The sequence below is a fragment of the Syngnathus acus genome, chromosome 6 (genome assembly GCF_901709675.1).
Source record: "Syngnathus acus chromosome 6, fSynAcu1.2, whole genome shotgun sequence".
Classification (NCBI taxonomy): Eukaryota; Metazoa; Chordata; class Actinopteri; order Syngnathiformes; family Syngnathidae; genus Syngnathus; species Syngnathus acus.
Genome location: NC_051092.1, coordinates 13,787,823 through 13,801,635, shown reverse-complemented (window position 1 = coordinate 13,801,635; position 13,813 = coordinate 13,787,823). Strand labels below are relative to the sequence as shown.

At 44.8% G+C, this 13,813-nt stretch overlaps 1 protein-coding gene across 3 annotated transcripts; it reads right to left on the bottom strand.

The window, feature by feature from the left end:
• Positions 1-102: 102 nt before the first annotated feature.
• On the bottom strand, positions 103-13,003 carry LOC119124402 (DNA-binding protein RFX7). 3 transcript variants are annotated; one of them, XM_037254340.1, is made up of 10 exons: positions 12,572-13,002; positions 10,477-10,510; positions 8,556-8,641; positions 8,146-8,232; positions 7,931-8,053; positions 7,670-7,786; positions 7,169-7,253; positions 6,879-7,089; positions 6,058-6,353; positions 103-5,969 (listed from the first exon to the last, which is right to left on the bottom strand). In XM_037254340.1, the coding sequence occupies exons 1-10, from the start codon at positions 12,697-12,699 to the stop codon at positions 2,757-2,759; spliced, it is 4,380 nt and encodes a 1,459-aa protein (XP_037110235.1). In that variant the 5' UTR covers positions 12,700-13,002; the 3' UTR covers positions 103-2,756. The 3 variants fall into 3 exon arrangements, with proteins under 3 accessions (XP_037110235.1, XP_037110236.1, XP_037110237.1); XM_037254341.1 differs by having other exon boundaries at positions 8,146-8,184; XM_037254342.1 differs by lacking the exon at positions 8,146-8,232 and having other exon boundaries at positions 12,572-13,003.
• Positions 13,004-13,813: the final 810 nt, after the last annotated feature.

Below are 13,813 nucleotides of genomic sequence, written 5' to 3'. Positions count from 1 at the left end.
ACTCTGACCTTATACTAAGAGGCGGATGGAGAGGTTTGATTATTATCACACTGGCTGGCTACATCATGGCCGTAGCAAAAATCAACATCCCTCAAAACCTCATCATTCTTTAAAAAAAGTTTATTGGCTTTTAAAACCACTTTAAAAATCTCACCAGTGAGTACTTTCCATTGAAAAAAAAAGAAGAAACAATGCGTTTGCAATATTAACAAGCTACTGTACATTAAGCAGTACACCAGACAACATCACAGAGGAGGGTAATTTTTTTTTTTCTTCTACTGGTAGAAATGAATTAAAGAGTCAAACAGAGTTGGAGCCGGGGGTCAGTCAAGGATAAAATTACTGCTTGATGGAGCTCAGAAGAGGTGTATTTCCTTCAATAAGAATTCAAATATCAGTGCCTTTAAGGAAAAAAAAAAATACAAGAACATGTCTTCACAACTGAACTTTGAGACGTATGTATTAAAAAAAAAAAGCATTAAAACAGTCATCAACGTAAAACAACAGTTAACTTAGTAAACAACAAACAAGAGAAGTAGCTGACAAAACTGGCACCGCCTGTCTGGTTAACAGAACCTGCCCACATCACAGCAGACAGTGGTCACATACAAAGTACAACAAAAGACGTCACACGTGCGTGCGTACAATCATTTATCAACACAATGATGAGCACGTAGGTTTTTAAAGGTTACTCCCACCCTCCCCTCGATGCTTCATATTCTCATGTATGAGAATGCGTAAGAAATGTGTATCTCACTGAGATTAAAGCACATTTTTTTTGCTACAAGACAGTCATTTTCTGACAGTTAATTTCCTTACCTTGTCATTAAAAAAAAAAAAAGTGTTTTTTTTAATGTTGCGGGCGTCCATCATTACATTTGTCCATTAAGACGTGGCAAAGGCGTGTGTTGTAAAAATTTAGTGCAATAATGACAACCTCCAAAGTTTGTTGAAACATGAGCGAATGGTTTTTCTTATCCAGTGTCTGCCGAACAGCTCAGTCGCAAACAAATGTTTTGCAACTGACTAACAGTATCACAATTTATTTTTTTTCCTCCCCCTCCTTATCCAAAAGCACACGCCCTTTCTGCTTCTCCTCAAAAAAGTCAAATAAAATCAGCAAGCGAAGACCAGACAGCATTACTTTTACGACACTCTAAGCCAGAAATGTAACACACAACATACAGTATCTTGCCGGCTATAAGCTTTGTTTTTTTTCTTCTTTTGAAATGACACATACTATAATAATGGCCTTAATATAGTGTCCGGATACATCAAATCTCTATGTATTTATTCTATTTACAAATGGAGCTTAAACATGACTTGTACGACATTGACAATTGGCAAAACTCAAGTAAGCCTCCTACTGTATCACGTAGTAGTGATGGTTTCAACATGCTTTTTGCGAGTTACTTGTTGTCTTGTGACCTCTTGGCTAATATACATACTGTACATAGAATTGATCTAACTTAATGCTTTTTTTCCTTAAATGCAACAAAGGCTTTCTTTCCATATACTCAATGCTGCTGATTTGAACTATGTAACCACTAGGAGTGTAATAATCTCTTTTCCAAATCTTTGGTATGGAAATAAGGCTGGATCGCACATTTCATTCCAGATGACATCAATTTGTGATTCTTTCCTCTTTTGTCACGAAGCCTTCTCCAAACCATTGATTTTTTCTTCTTCTTTTTAATCCATGCAAAAAACTAACAACATGAAAACCGAATGACGTAAAAGCGTGGCTGCCATTGGTTCTGTGACGCTATATTAAATTCCTCTAAATGCAATAAGGTCACGCGCAGTGCAAGCGCTAGCCTGTACAAAAAAAAAAAATCATCTATGCCGTTAACACTGCAAAACAAACAGATGAAGGAATAGTGGTGAAAATATTAAGAGTAACAGCTGCCTTGATATGACAAAGACGCTCTGGATGGTTCTATCTTAACGTTAGTCTATGTACAGTCTCTCAAAAGATGGCATAAGGCCTCGGACATAAGGAATAAGGCAGCCAGTCGTTGATTCCTTTCAATATTTAGTCCGACGAGTGGCCTGGAATCCCGTGGTGTCCCTACTGTTTCATTGACTCCCGTTTTAGAAGTTACTCAACAGTATGACGTTTTTAAGAAAGAAACATGTCGACAATGCTAGAGCGTCAATCAGTTCTCCGCTGATTTGGTTTATGATAAAGTAGAAACAATTTGTCAAAAATTCAGCACCTGGCAGCTTGAGTCGCTACCATTTTTAATATTTCGATATGGCGGGAAAAAACGTCCAACAAGCGACACTACCGCCGTATTATCTACATTTGGTTGAACTGTACACACGCGATGATTTTTGGTGATGTCATATTGTGCCAAATCTCCTATCGCTCTCACTTCCACGTGTTTGTTCAATATTGCATCGTTGGGTTTGTTCTAACACGGAAGATGTATTTTTCTCTAAATGCTCACTCATTACTGCATGCTGAGCCATAAAAATCATTTTTCTTTATTTCCAACACTTGAATTTCTGATTGTAGACACCGGGGGAGGCGGGAAATGGGAAAGGTTAACGGAACACCGGAAGGAGAGAGAGAGGAAGAGAGAGAGAGAGAGAGCGAGAGAGAAAAGCCTGGCACTTTTTTTTTTAACAGAACCAACGACAAAAGTCCAGACGAGTCCCAACGAACTGTAGTTTCAAAAACAGATATACTAGATACGCACCAAACAAACGAGCGACACGGAACAGAAGTGTTAGAGAATCAACGGTAAAGATCAGCCCAGCATCTCGACGGTAGTGGGCTGGTCTTTGCTCTCCAGCCAGTCGAAGCCGGAGTTCACAGTATCACTGCATATCTGCTGAAATAGCGGGTCGTTCTTCAGTTCTTCCAGTGTTGAGTCTTCATATTGTTCCTGCTGCTGGTTGGGGTCAAAGAGCAGATTGGGGTCCAAGGTGTTAAGGTCAGTGATGCTACTGGACAGATCTGTGGTCAGTCGGATGTCGTTTGAAAAGTCGGACGCCACCGCGTTAAGTTCCGAAGCCACCTGGCCCACCAGCTGCGAGCTGGGGTTGAGGGTATCGTCCCCCAGCAAGTCCTTGACGGTGTTGTTGAAGTCCAGCTGCTGCTGCTCGTCCTCCGCCTCCTGCTGCGTCTGCACAATCTCTTGAAGCTGCTGTTGCTGGTCCGGCTCAACGGCGCCCTCTTGTGCTTGGCCGTCAACGGCCGAGAAGCTCACTTGCTCCCCGCTGGCGTTGGCGAGGTAGCCGTGCTGCTGGAGATCAAAGGCGGCCGGGCCGGAGGTCTGGTGCGACGCCCCCACGGCGAAGGCCGGAGTGGTTTCCAGGATTTGCGTAAGATTCATGCGTGCCGTGTAGTTAGACGGGAGGTTGTTCACCCCCAACCCGCGGACAGACTCGTCCCCGTCCGCCTCCATCTTGCTGAGAAGGACGTTGGTGATTTTGGTGGTGTTACTGGAGCCCTGCACGGGCAACAACTCGCTCTGCATCATGATGTTCAGAGGAACGGACTGGCTGCGTTGGACCATGCTGTGGACAGAACCGGCAGACTGGCTGTTGGACAGGATGCTGAGCACTTCGGAGGTGATGTTAAAGGGCGAGACGACGGTGAGGGTAGCGCTGGCGGCGGCGGCGGTGGTGGTCTGAGGGCCCGTGTTGCCGCTGGAGTTCCTCTGGCGGACGGCGGGGCTGACGCTGCGGCAGCGGAAAGTACCGGACGCCGAGGAGCCCGGCGCCTTGTTGTCCAGCGGGGCCGGCACGGCGAAGCTCTCTTGTTTAGTGGGCGTGGTCGCAGCGGTTACTTGCTGCTGCACGGGGGAGATCGGCGCCAAAGAGCCAAAATGAGTCGAATCCGGCCTGGACTGAGCTTGAAAGGACTGGCCGGGAATGGCGAAAGCATGCGGTTTACGAAACTGGTCATCAACCAGGTCTTGGTAGCTAGGCAGGAGACCGATGCTGTGGTTGGACAAAGGTCCGGCTGAATTGCTGTTGTAGCGGTTATTGATCCATTCCAGTTTGGCCTTGTCGGGGTGTGTCGCCATGGGCCTCTGCATGGGCTTCACCGGGCTGCTGGAGACGATACTGGCGTCGTGGTAAGCGGTGATGCTGGAGTTGATGGGCGTGAAGGCAAAAGGATTCCTGCACTCCACCGGGCTCGGGGGGACGCTGCTACTGCAGTTGGACAGCGGCGTGCTGATTGGGGTGTGGCGACCCAGCGCGCCGTCCACGGGGGTGATAGGAGCCATGCGGGAGCACGGGCTCTCTCTGGTCAAGCTGTGGCTGAGGGTCATCTCAGAGGTAGGGGTGGGCGTCGGGGTTGGCGTGGGAGTCGGCGTGGGAGTTTGGACCGGAGTGGTGCTGCTGTGGGCGGAGTGGTAGAAAGCCGTACCAGCCTGGTGAGCGTTGAGCGCCGAGTTTTGATTGCCGGCCGGCTGGCCTTGGAGAGAAACGTCGACGCAGCTGCCAAAGAGACCCTTCAGCTTCATCTGCTCCTCCATCTGGACCAGCTCCTCCACGATACTGTCCTGCGTCATGTCGTCGTCGTTGAACGGGAAGTAGTCCATGTTGGGTTGAGCACCGGAAAAGTCAACCATCTCCTGCGCCAGGACCAGCTGGCCTGGCGTGTCCGAGGGTTGGGCTATGAGAGAAAGCTGCTCTGTCGCGGCTTGCTTGTGTTCCGCTGAGATCTGCGAGTGTTTCCGGAGCTCATCCAGCTGACCCTCCTCCCATATTGTGCTATTTAGTTCGCTCATCACAGCGGCATTGTGTGCTCCTGAGTTGTTTGGGATGACACGAGTGTCCGCAGTGATCTGCTGCAACAAGACCTGGTCCGACGTCCCTGCCGCTTCGCCGCTAACCTCGGCGTCCCGTTTCACCATCAGCGCCTGCGGTTTGACAACAGTCGGGGAGCCCCGGATGTGCGCGATGGGCGAGTCCGAAAGCGCGAGGATCTGCGTGGGGCCGATCGAGGCGGGTTTCGCCGTCACTTTGCACGGGATGCTTTCCGGTCGGGCTGGAGTTCCCGGTCGCGGGATCCTCTTCACTGCGGCGCAGATTCCAGGTTTGGGATTGTCAACTGCAGCAGCAGGTAGCTGCTGAGATATAAAAACTCTCTTTACAGGAATAACATGAGACTCTCCGGTCGGGCCTGTGCGCTTTCTGGGACTCTTGACATCGATGCAAGAGTCTTTTGAAGCCCGAATACTGATGGAGGAACCGATGGTTGACATGTTGCCGGCTGAGTTGTGATTATCAACAGTCAAGTACAAGGTGCTGTCAAGGCAGTTACTGTTATTGCTGTCCTGAATCCCAGCTACAGCTACCGAAGTGGAAAGGGATACAGAGTCGCTCCTCATCCGCAAGACCTTGTCGGGTCCTGGAGAGCACTTAACAGGGAAGCTTGGCTCACTGGCAGCCCTGAACTTTGCCACTCTTTCCTCACTAGCGGCCATTGCAGTCTTCTCCGCACTGTTATAGGTTGCAGCTTCGGACACCTTGATGTCAGCCGAGGAGGTCAAACCCGAGGCGACGGCTCTGACCGCAGCGGTCAGACTCGCACCTTGCGACTCATCTAAGGCGGAGGTGGGGCCCATCCCGGCCGAGGCGGAGCGTACGACGGTGCTGCTGCTGGTGGTGGTGCCGCTGCTGCTAGGAGCTAACGTGATGGCCGTCATCTTGACCACGTTGACGTGTGGAGTGGGCATCACAGTTTTGATGGGGCTGTTGGTTATGAGCAGGGTGGGAGGGGACCGAAGTGTGATGGCACTGGTGGCCGAGGGCTTGGGCAAGATTTGAGCGTACCGGGTGCCGTGCCGCGCCAAGCGGTCCCCCACGGGACTCGCTGGGATATTCTGTTGGGTTTTGGAGGACTGCTTAAGTGACTGCGTGACCACTAAGTTCACAGGCAACACTTTTCCCTCCGTTGTTCCGACAGGACTCGGGGAAGTCATTAGCTGCCTGCTTCTCTGTACCTGGAAGAAAAACAAAACACAGTGCTAGCTTAACTCACTGAGATTCTGCAGTCACAATTGTTCTGATCCTCCCCCAACGGTTACCTACCGTGACTGGGCTGGGCACAGCTGCTACTACGATGCCTATGGTGGGCTGAGGGGACAGCAAAGCAGGGCTGCCGCAGGGGATGCTCGGGCCGGGGGTGCTGGCCTCCGTTCGTTTGACTTGCGCATCGCTTGGTAAAGGAGAGTGGAGCTTCTGCTCTTGCTGCTTCTTCTGGATCTTTCGCTGCAGTTGCTGCTTTGCGTCCACAGAGGGTGAGGGCAGCGTCTTCACCTGGGGCTGGAAGGAGTTGGCCTCGGCCGTGGGCACAAACGCAGAGGCGGGTGTTGGCGTCTTCATGCCTGGCAAAAAAATAAGTCAAGATTGAAAAATTACAAACAAATCATCCTTCACAGTCTCATGAAAATGACATCACAGTTGCTCAGGTTACAACCAATCACAACTAACATAGTGAATGTCATGTGACCAAGCTCTTTAAAAAAAAAAAGAAAAAGGACAGACCTGAGGAGCTGTGACGTCATTTTCAATCAAAATCAAGTGGCGACAGCGAACTCTATCGTGTAGTGCAGATTACTAATGCATGACTGCCCCCTACAGGTTAAATGCTATAAACCGTTTGGAATGACATTAAATCTGGGAGGAACACAAAGAATCAAGTGTTTGAAAACACAAAACATGCAAAAAAATTACTGTATGTCTGTATGTATTGTACTAACGTTATCTATGTGAAAAATCAATTCATCATCAGTTTTTGTTGTTAAACCCCACATACAAGTAATTACTCCGACTAAAACTGAACCATGGTATTTAAAAATGTGATTAAGTACGATTCTAACTTGTTTCTTTGCAAGTCAGCTCATCCATACCTGTCGTGGGCGTTCCCGTCATAACAGTGAGCGCAGCCATGGACTTGGTACCGATATAGTGGCTATTCAGCAGGAAACGCGCCAGATCCTCCACGTTGTCAAACTGACGACTCAAGACCTTCTGGGCCCACTCGCAAACCAAACCGCAGGCCGCTGACCTCATTTCATCCTCAGCACTCGGCGACTGTCCGGCCGACTCCATCAGTTCACACTGAAATGGAAGCAGAGCAGACGGCAAGTGAGTGAAGGAACATGGCACGTTCTTTGGGCGTTAATACACAAGAACATACCCCGTCGCCTGATTTCTGCAGATCCAAGTTGGGTAATGACGGCATGTGAACAAAAGCTTTCTTTCTTAACCCACTATAACAATATGTTGGAAGGAGTTAAGGTTGATGTGATTTTTGCCATGAATTCTATTCAATTGTGCTCCATTCTGCCTCTAAAATAGAAAACCGGAGCCAGAAAAACAGTGGTTAGATGAAATAAGTTGTTGGCGCCCTCCGGTGGTAAAACTATATAATGACGTTATGGTTTTGTTACTTGCCACTAAATCACTACTAATTCATCTGAAAAAAAATCTGATTCCTTTTTTGTAAACTTCCAGTGCTGGATGAGCAGCAGCTTTGTTATTTTTTATTTTTTTAACTCCTACTGGCTGCTGTGTACTAGAATTTCCCATGTGGGTCTGAAAAAGGAATATCTTATTTTACCTTAATCCTGAAATGTAACTAATCTATTTGGAAACAGTTCTCTAACTAATTTTTCGGGAAAATTGTTGAAAAGGATATTTGGATTTTCCTCTCATCCCGAGTCGACGTGCCTTCATGTTGGGAAAGACATTCTTCATGATCTTCCCAAAGTCTGCTGCACTCAATGGATTGTAGCCGAGATTGTCACAATAGCTCCTGCAAAAGATCAAACACAATAGATTCAGGGAGTATTTCATTTCGTTTATTCATTTATTATACACTTAACGTTGGAGTTGCTGCAGTAAGGAAATGTCGCTGATCTTAGGAATTGTTTTTTGCAATCCTCAAAACCACACTCACTTGTATTCATCATACACTTCCTGTTTGGGGAGGGACGTCTCCGGGTGCTCTTCTAGGTGATTCCGTATCCAATTGAACGCGTACATTTGCTGAGTGCGACTCGATGACATGGAACTCTGCTCGCTGCCGTGGTGCGAGAGAAAAAAGCAAAAAGTGGTGAGGTTGTGTCCTCCACTGGGCCGCATCATTTCTTGTTAAAACAGAAACTTGAATACCATAATCCAGGAGTGGACGACCCCCTCTCATTCTCAGTCCAATTGGGCACAATTTGGGGGTTGGGGTGATGAATAGATATGGGGAAACAAATGAAACACAGACAGCTAGGTATAGCAAAGGTCTACATTGATCAATGTTTTGGTTAACAACACAACTGGCATGAACGTGGGATCAGATCACCCCCAACAATATCACAAAGCAGATCAGACAAAAAAAAAAAAAAAAAGACTTGAAATTTCTCTTTCCAATCTTTGGAGCATCTGAGATGTAGCAGAGGATTTTTTAGACACGGAATGAGACAATAGTGGCAAATAAAAGTCATTGTGAACCAAGCGGACGAGAGGAAGCATCGGTGAGAAAAATGGAAACCTTGATCCGAGTGTGCTTGTTTGTGACAAACAAGGAGTACCTTTTATCATTGCCGCTGTTGGGACCAGAAGGCAACTTAAGGTAGAGGTAGAGCTTTTCAATGTCTGTAAACTTCTCAACATCTTGCTGTGAAAAAAAATAACAAAAAGACAAAGCTGATGAGATGTACTGAATGAATCAACTTTGGAACAAGAGCTGGGCATGGAAGCTGTGTGTTATTTTAACGCAATTTGGCATCACTGTGGTAACAAATCCTGAAAATTTGAATTCCGGCTGTTTCTCAAATGATTTGAAGGAATTTTGAAATGGTGATATATACACACCAGCAGCAACATGCGGTTTGCACTAGCCTGTCATCTAACAAGAATCACAAATTATGTCCATTTGTTAACACACATTTAGCTAAAAAAACAACAACATTTTGATTGTGTAATTCAATCCAATTCCACTAATCCACAAAACTGTTATAATAAGCAAATACCCATTAAAACAATGAAATGACCTATTTCTCGCTACTTCAGTCCTGTCGGTAGTTTCCGTGGGGGTGTGCAAAACGAATTGAGAGCTCATTCATGTTTGCCAAAAAAGCTTAGCTAATGAACAGGTTTGAATCTGCGCGACACCATTTTTTAATGTGCTCTGTCACTTATTGAGCCAATATTTGTCAAACTTAAGGATAATGACTGTTTTTTTTTAAACTTCCAAAGGAGGTTTAAAGTGATATAAAGCCTCTGGAGCACAATTTGTGCTGTCTGTGTGCTTAACGAGGACTCATCCAGCCAACCTGAATCTGTCAAACGCCTAACATCCTCGTCGGGTTCAACAACAGCCTCCTTAAATAAAATAGACAAAAACCTTCTTAGGGAGCTTTGATATGACAGCGTGTTCTGTTGGTGTTATAGTCTGCTCAATTCGCAACAAACCACGCTGAGGTAATTTGACACATTGAAGGTTGTTCTTTAAAATATTTTAAGATTGCATATTCGATTTTGTTGAAGACTTGCGCAACATTTTTAGTATGTTTGTAAGCTGTAGGGCTGAATGATTAAAAAGAAAAAAATTCCCCTAAATCTCACAATTGTGATTTATCCTGCAATATTTTTTAAAGGTCCTCTTCCCATGTATTTTTTTTTTTAAATAAAATACAGAGCAACCTAAATTAAGCATTTGTTTGTTTGTTTTTTCCAGATAACCTTTGTGATTTTAAAATTGCATTCTATGACATTAAAATTGTTCAATTCTTCAGCAAAACGTGGAACCTCAAAAGCGCCTGATGTCGTGGGACTTGAGACATCCGCCGTCTGTGCTGTGCTTTTTCTTTTTTTTAACAACACTCCAAGGAGTAGCCTCATTAAGTTTAATGCATTAAGACTGAAATGTTGTCAATACAAGGGGACTTATTATGTAAAATGGACTTTTTAATGGATTGTAAACTAATAGTTGGGTCTCCGCCCATCCATCAAGCGTGAAATTAAACAACCCAGTAAATCTTTTGTTGTCTGCCTATTTCCGAAAACGTGCCTGCCTGCTCCATTTTTGCCTCACCATTACGTAACTGGGGCTAATTTAGTAAATAATCAACCTCACAGCAAATCTTTCACGGCAGACAATAAGGCGCTCTAAAACGGCCACGCTAGTAGTAGCTAGTGAGTTAGCTTGCTAACTGCACACTGTTTACTGGATAACAGCTCAAATTCTGAAGGTTGTGGGACTCCAAATTGTGTCACTTGGCACAATTTTAGCCAAGCCTAAAAACAATTAAGAAAACTGAAATGGTGAATAACGGCTATATTTTCAAAATAAACTACTACTTCTTATCAGTCAGCATTTATTCTTCAAACATGCCTATCTGCAATGTACCAGCATCCTAGCACAGATTGCGTTTGACCGTAGATGTTCCATTGTTGTGTATGCGGTAATAAGCAGGTAAACAAAAATCCTATGATATTGTGGGTACTCACCAATATGCTGTCCACTTTGGATTGTACAGATTTGCTGCAACAGAAAGATAACATAATAAATATGGATATTTTCTTTGTGCTGCACACATGTTACTGAGTAACATTGTTTCTTTTAGCCCAAATGTTGATAAACTGTAACAATCAAAGATCTCTTTCCTCAAGGCCAGCTAATTACAAATATAATGGACCAATCTTAAGCAACTTTTTTCCCTTAATGCAATAAAATAGAACAATAAACTGTTTATAAAACAACAACAACAACAACAACAACACTTGGACGTGAATAAGTGATGTCACCAAATGTTGAAGTCACTCTTGTGAATGTCAACATTTACAGCATCAAAGACCACCTAAGCAGGTCATGGACATTTTTTTCCAATGTTTGAAAGCACCCAATGAAGTGCACACAATCAGTTTGTCCTCATTCGAGTGTGCTATTTTGTGAATGCGCAACTCCAAAAGCCGGAATGTCGAGTCTTTTGATATCTTTACATAAATAATCAAGCCCAAAAGATTTTGATTCCCTGAGAGTATTAACAGCAGTCTCAAAAACACCTTCTGAGCCCAAGGTAGATAAAAACATGTGCAAACAGTTATTATCAGTTATTATACATATACACACATACATATATATATATATACATACATAAATATACATACCTGCTTATATATATATATATATATATGAGATTTGGCCAATAAATGACATGCATTGGTTTAACAAACAACAGGATGAGGGTTGTACGGTTGTAACTTTACTGCCCTTTGTTCTGCGCCAGTATTCACACAAGCAACAACACTCAGGGACACCGTGAAGGTTTCTAGCACACAGCTGAGGTGACAGTTCACCTAAACTCGTTTTTCTCGCGTCACGCATAAACTGTTTATTATTGTGATTCATGTCAAACCGCACTGCGTGCATATGGAGAGCCACTTCTAATGTTCTGACCCTTTCAGCTCTCAGAATGATGATAGAGACGTGGTAAAGTTCAGGGGTCTTTTTTAAGTATATTTCTAATGTCTAATAGCAAGACAACCACGCACACAAGCAACAAATGGCAGGCAGAATCCTCACAAGCATCACTTTGGCTTAAACCCCTAAACAACAACAACATATTTGTTGAGTTATTAACATTGCATGGTCAACGGTATCAAGCCATTTTCAACAAAATAACAGACTCACGTGGGGACAGTATCAATTTCTGAGAAAATTTGATATTGAGCACATTTGGACGAGAAGAGAAAAAAACTAACCAAGCTTAAATATCACAAATCATGGCAAACTATAGGAAGTGAAATATTTTTTTTCTTATTGGGTAGTTTTTGCGTAGAGGCATTACACTTACTTCAAGCATTTTAATGTTCAAATTGCAATAATTGTATATGTATTATAACGTGTTAGTAAGAGTTAATTACTGATAAGTTAAAAAAAAAACTGGACGCACCATAATTCTTAAGGTGCAGGAAAATAAACAGACAGTTTTAATACAGCAGTGTTTTTGATGGGTTTGCTTTATTTGTTTTAATAAATCATGCAAACTCTAACGTTCCTGTCCTACTGGAAGACGTTTTGATTTTTATACTCCTATATTACTCATTTATTGAAGCTTGGCTTTTGCAATGCATACGTAGTAACAGTGAAAACTATCCACTCTATGACTACGTAATGACAGAATCAGTGAGTATTACGATATTACTAAACCGCTACGCTCGGCGGCAATTAAACTGCATCATATATGGAACGAAAAACTCCCTTAGTGATATTTTATTCCAGATGTTGCACTTGGCTGTGACACCTGTCAGCAGCCCCACGGGTGGACTGTCATCGGTATCATGGCCTCCCGTGGCTCCATGCTAATGATGCGAGCTACTACTACTGACGAAGGCGAGATGTTTTTTTTTTTTTACGCAAACATCCAGATCACCTCTCAGCAGTCTCATTTCCGTGTGAATCGTGGCAACACGCGTTGTTTATTTGCAGCCGCTTTGTGCAGCTCGTCCGCTGCTAGTAGATGCGCTAATGACGGAGCTAGCGTGGAGGAGGAAAAAAAAAAAAAGACACCGCAGCTACGTCGGGCTGCATATCCATCCTTACCAAATTGAATTCTTGATTTTGAACTGTAACGCGTTCGCTTCAGGTCCCTGGAGTCCCGGCACCAGCGCTGGAAGAGAGCCGAGTCCGGAGGCAGGCTTCTGATCAGCTTGTTGTTGATCATCAGCCATCACGCTCGGAGGGGTGGTGGGGGAGCTTTAACAAGCAGGCCGCATCCCCGGCAGCACAGCGCCGCACCGGACCCACCGCACCGCTGGCTGGGGCGGGCTCAGGCAGCTAGGGAAGCCCGGCGCGGTGCATGGTGCCTACGAACACTGGGCAGCGGGAGGGGGGAGGGAAGCCAAAGGAAAGGAAGGAGAAAATACGGAGGTCGGCCATGCACCAGGCATTTCGCAGAGGTCCCTCCGCTACCTCCAATAGCACGCCTGCAGCAGCCAGCGGCAGCCGAGGACTCGTTGCCTGCGTCAGGTTGCACGCTGGTAGCCGAACACTACCGGAAACAGACCGGATTCGTACCTTCAAATTAAACTCTAGGTAAAGCTCGGTAGGGCGCACCTGCTAGCTAGCTCAGGATCTATCCTGAACGCCTTACCTGGCTAAGTTCAAGTATCAAATTCAGAAGATAAATGCTGTACAAGTAAAAGTCACGTCATAGAATAGGACGAGTAAGTCTTAAAGCCGTGGTCACCAACATGTTACTATTTACTTCTTGAGTACTGATTAATGCAAAGGGCAAGGTCAACTACACACTTGTGAAATAGCATTTGCTCAAATTCCAAATTCGGGGGGGACTCACCTTATGGCTATTGTGCCTGCTAGCTTGTCTCCACGCCATGGTTTAGTCATGACATTTGACCTATACCACCCCCCTCACATTTCCAAATTCACACCAATGCAAGCATAAAAAAAAATAGGAACATGGTCACCCAAGAAAGTACACAAATCTTACTGGTGAGCTATTTTTAGACCAGGCTCGCAGGCTCCTAATGTGCTCCTTGAGGTCTACCATGTTGGTGGCTCCGGTCTTAACTCAAGTATCTTCACAGAAGATTATGGAGGCTTATTGCTGCCACGCCAGAAAATTGACTTATCATATGTCACATAATTTCAAATTTCACATTAGAAAATGAAGACTTATGTCAAAACGTGGTATGTTTGGCTTCCGCGTTTGGTTCAGATTTGTAATGCATTTTAGAATATTCCTGCTAACTTTCAAGTCCATTTATTACCCCCCCACACACACCGCGGTAAAAAAAAAAAAAAGTAATTCACAGTAGTGACATT

Excerpts from the sequence above, each read along its gene's own strand:
- LOC119124402 (XM_037254340.1), bottom strand. The coding sequence starts at position 12,699 with ATGGCTGATGATCAACAACAAGCTGATCAGAAGCCTGCCTCCGGACTC. Across the intron at positions 7,787-7,930 it reads GAAGTGTATGATGAATACAA|GAGCTATTGTGACAATCTCG; the intron begins GTGAGTGTGGTT and ends GATCTTTTGCAG. Across the intron at positions 6,354-6,878 it reads GACGGGAACGCCCACGACAG|GCATGAAGACGCCAACACCC; the intron begins GTATGGATGAGC and ends TTTTTTTGCCAG.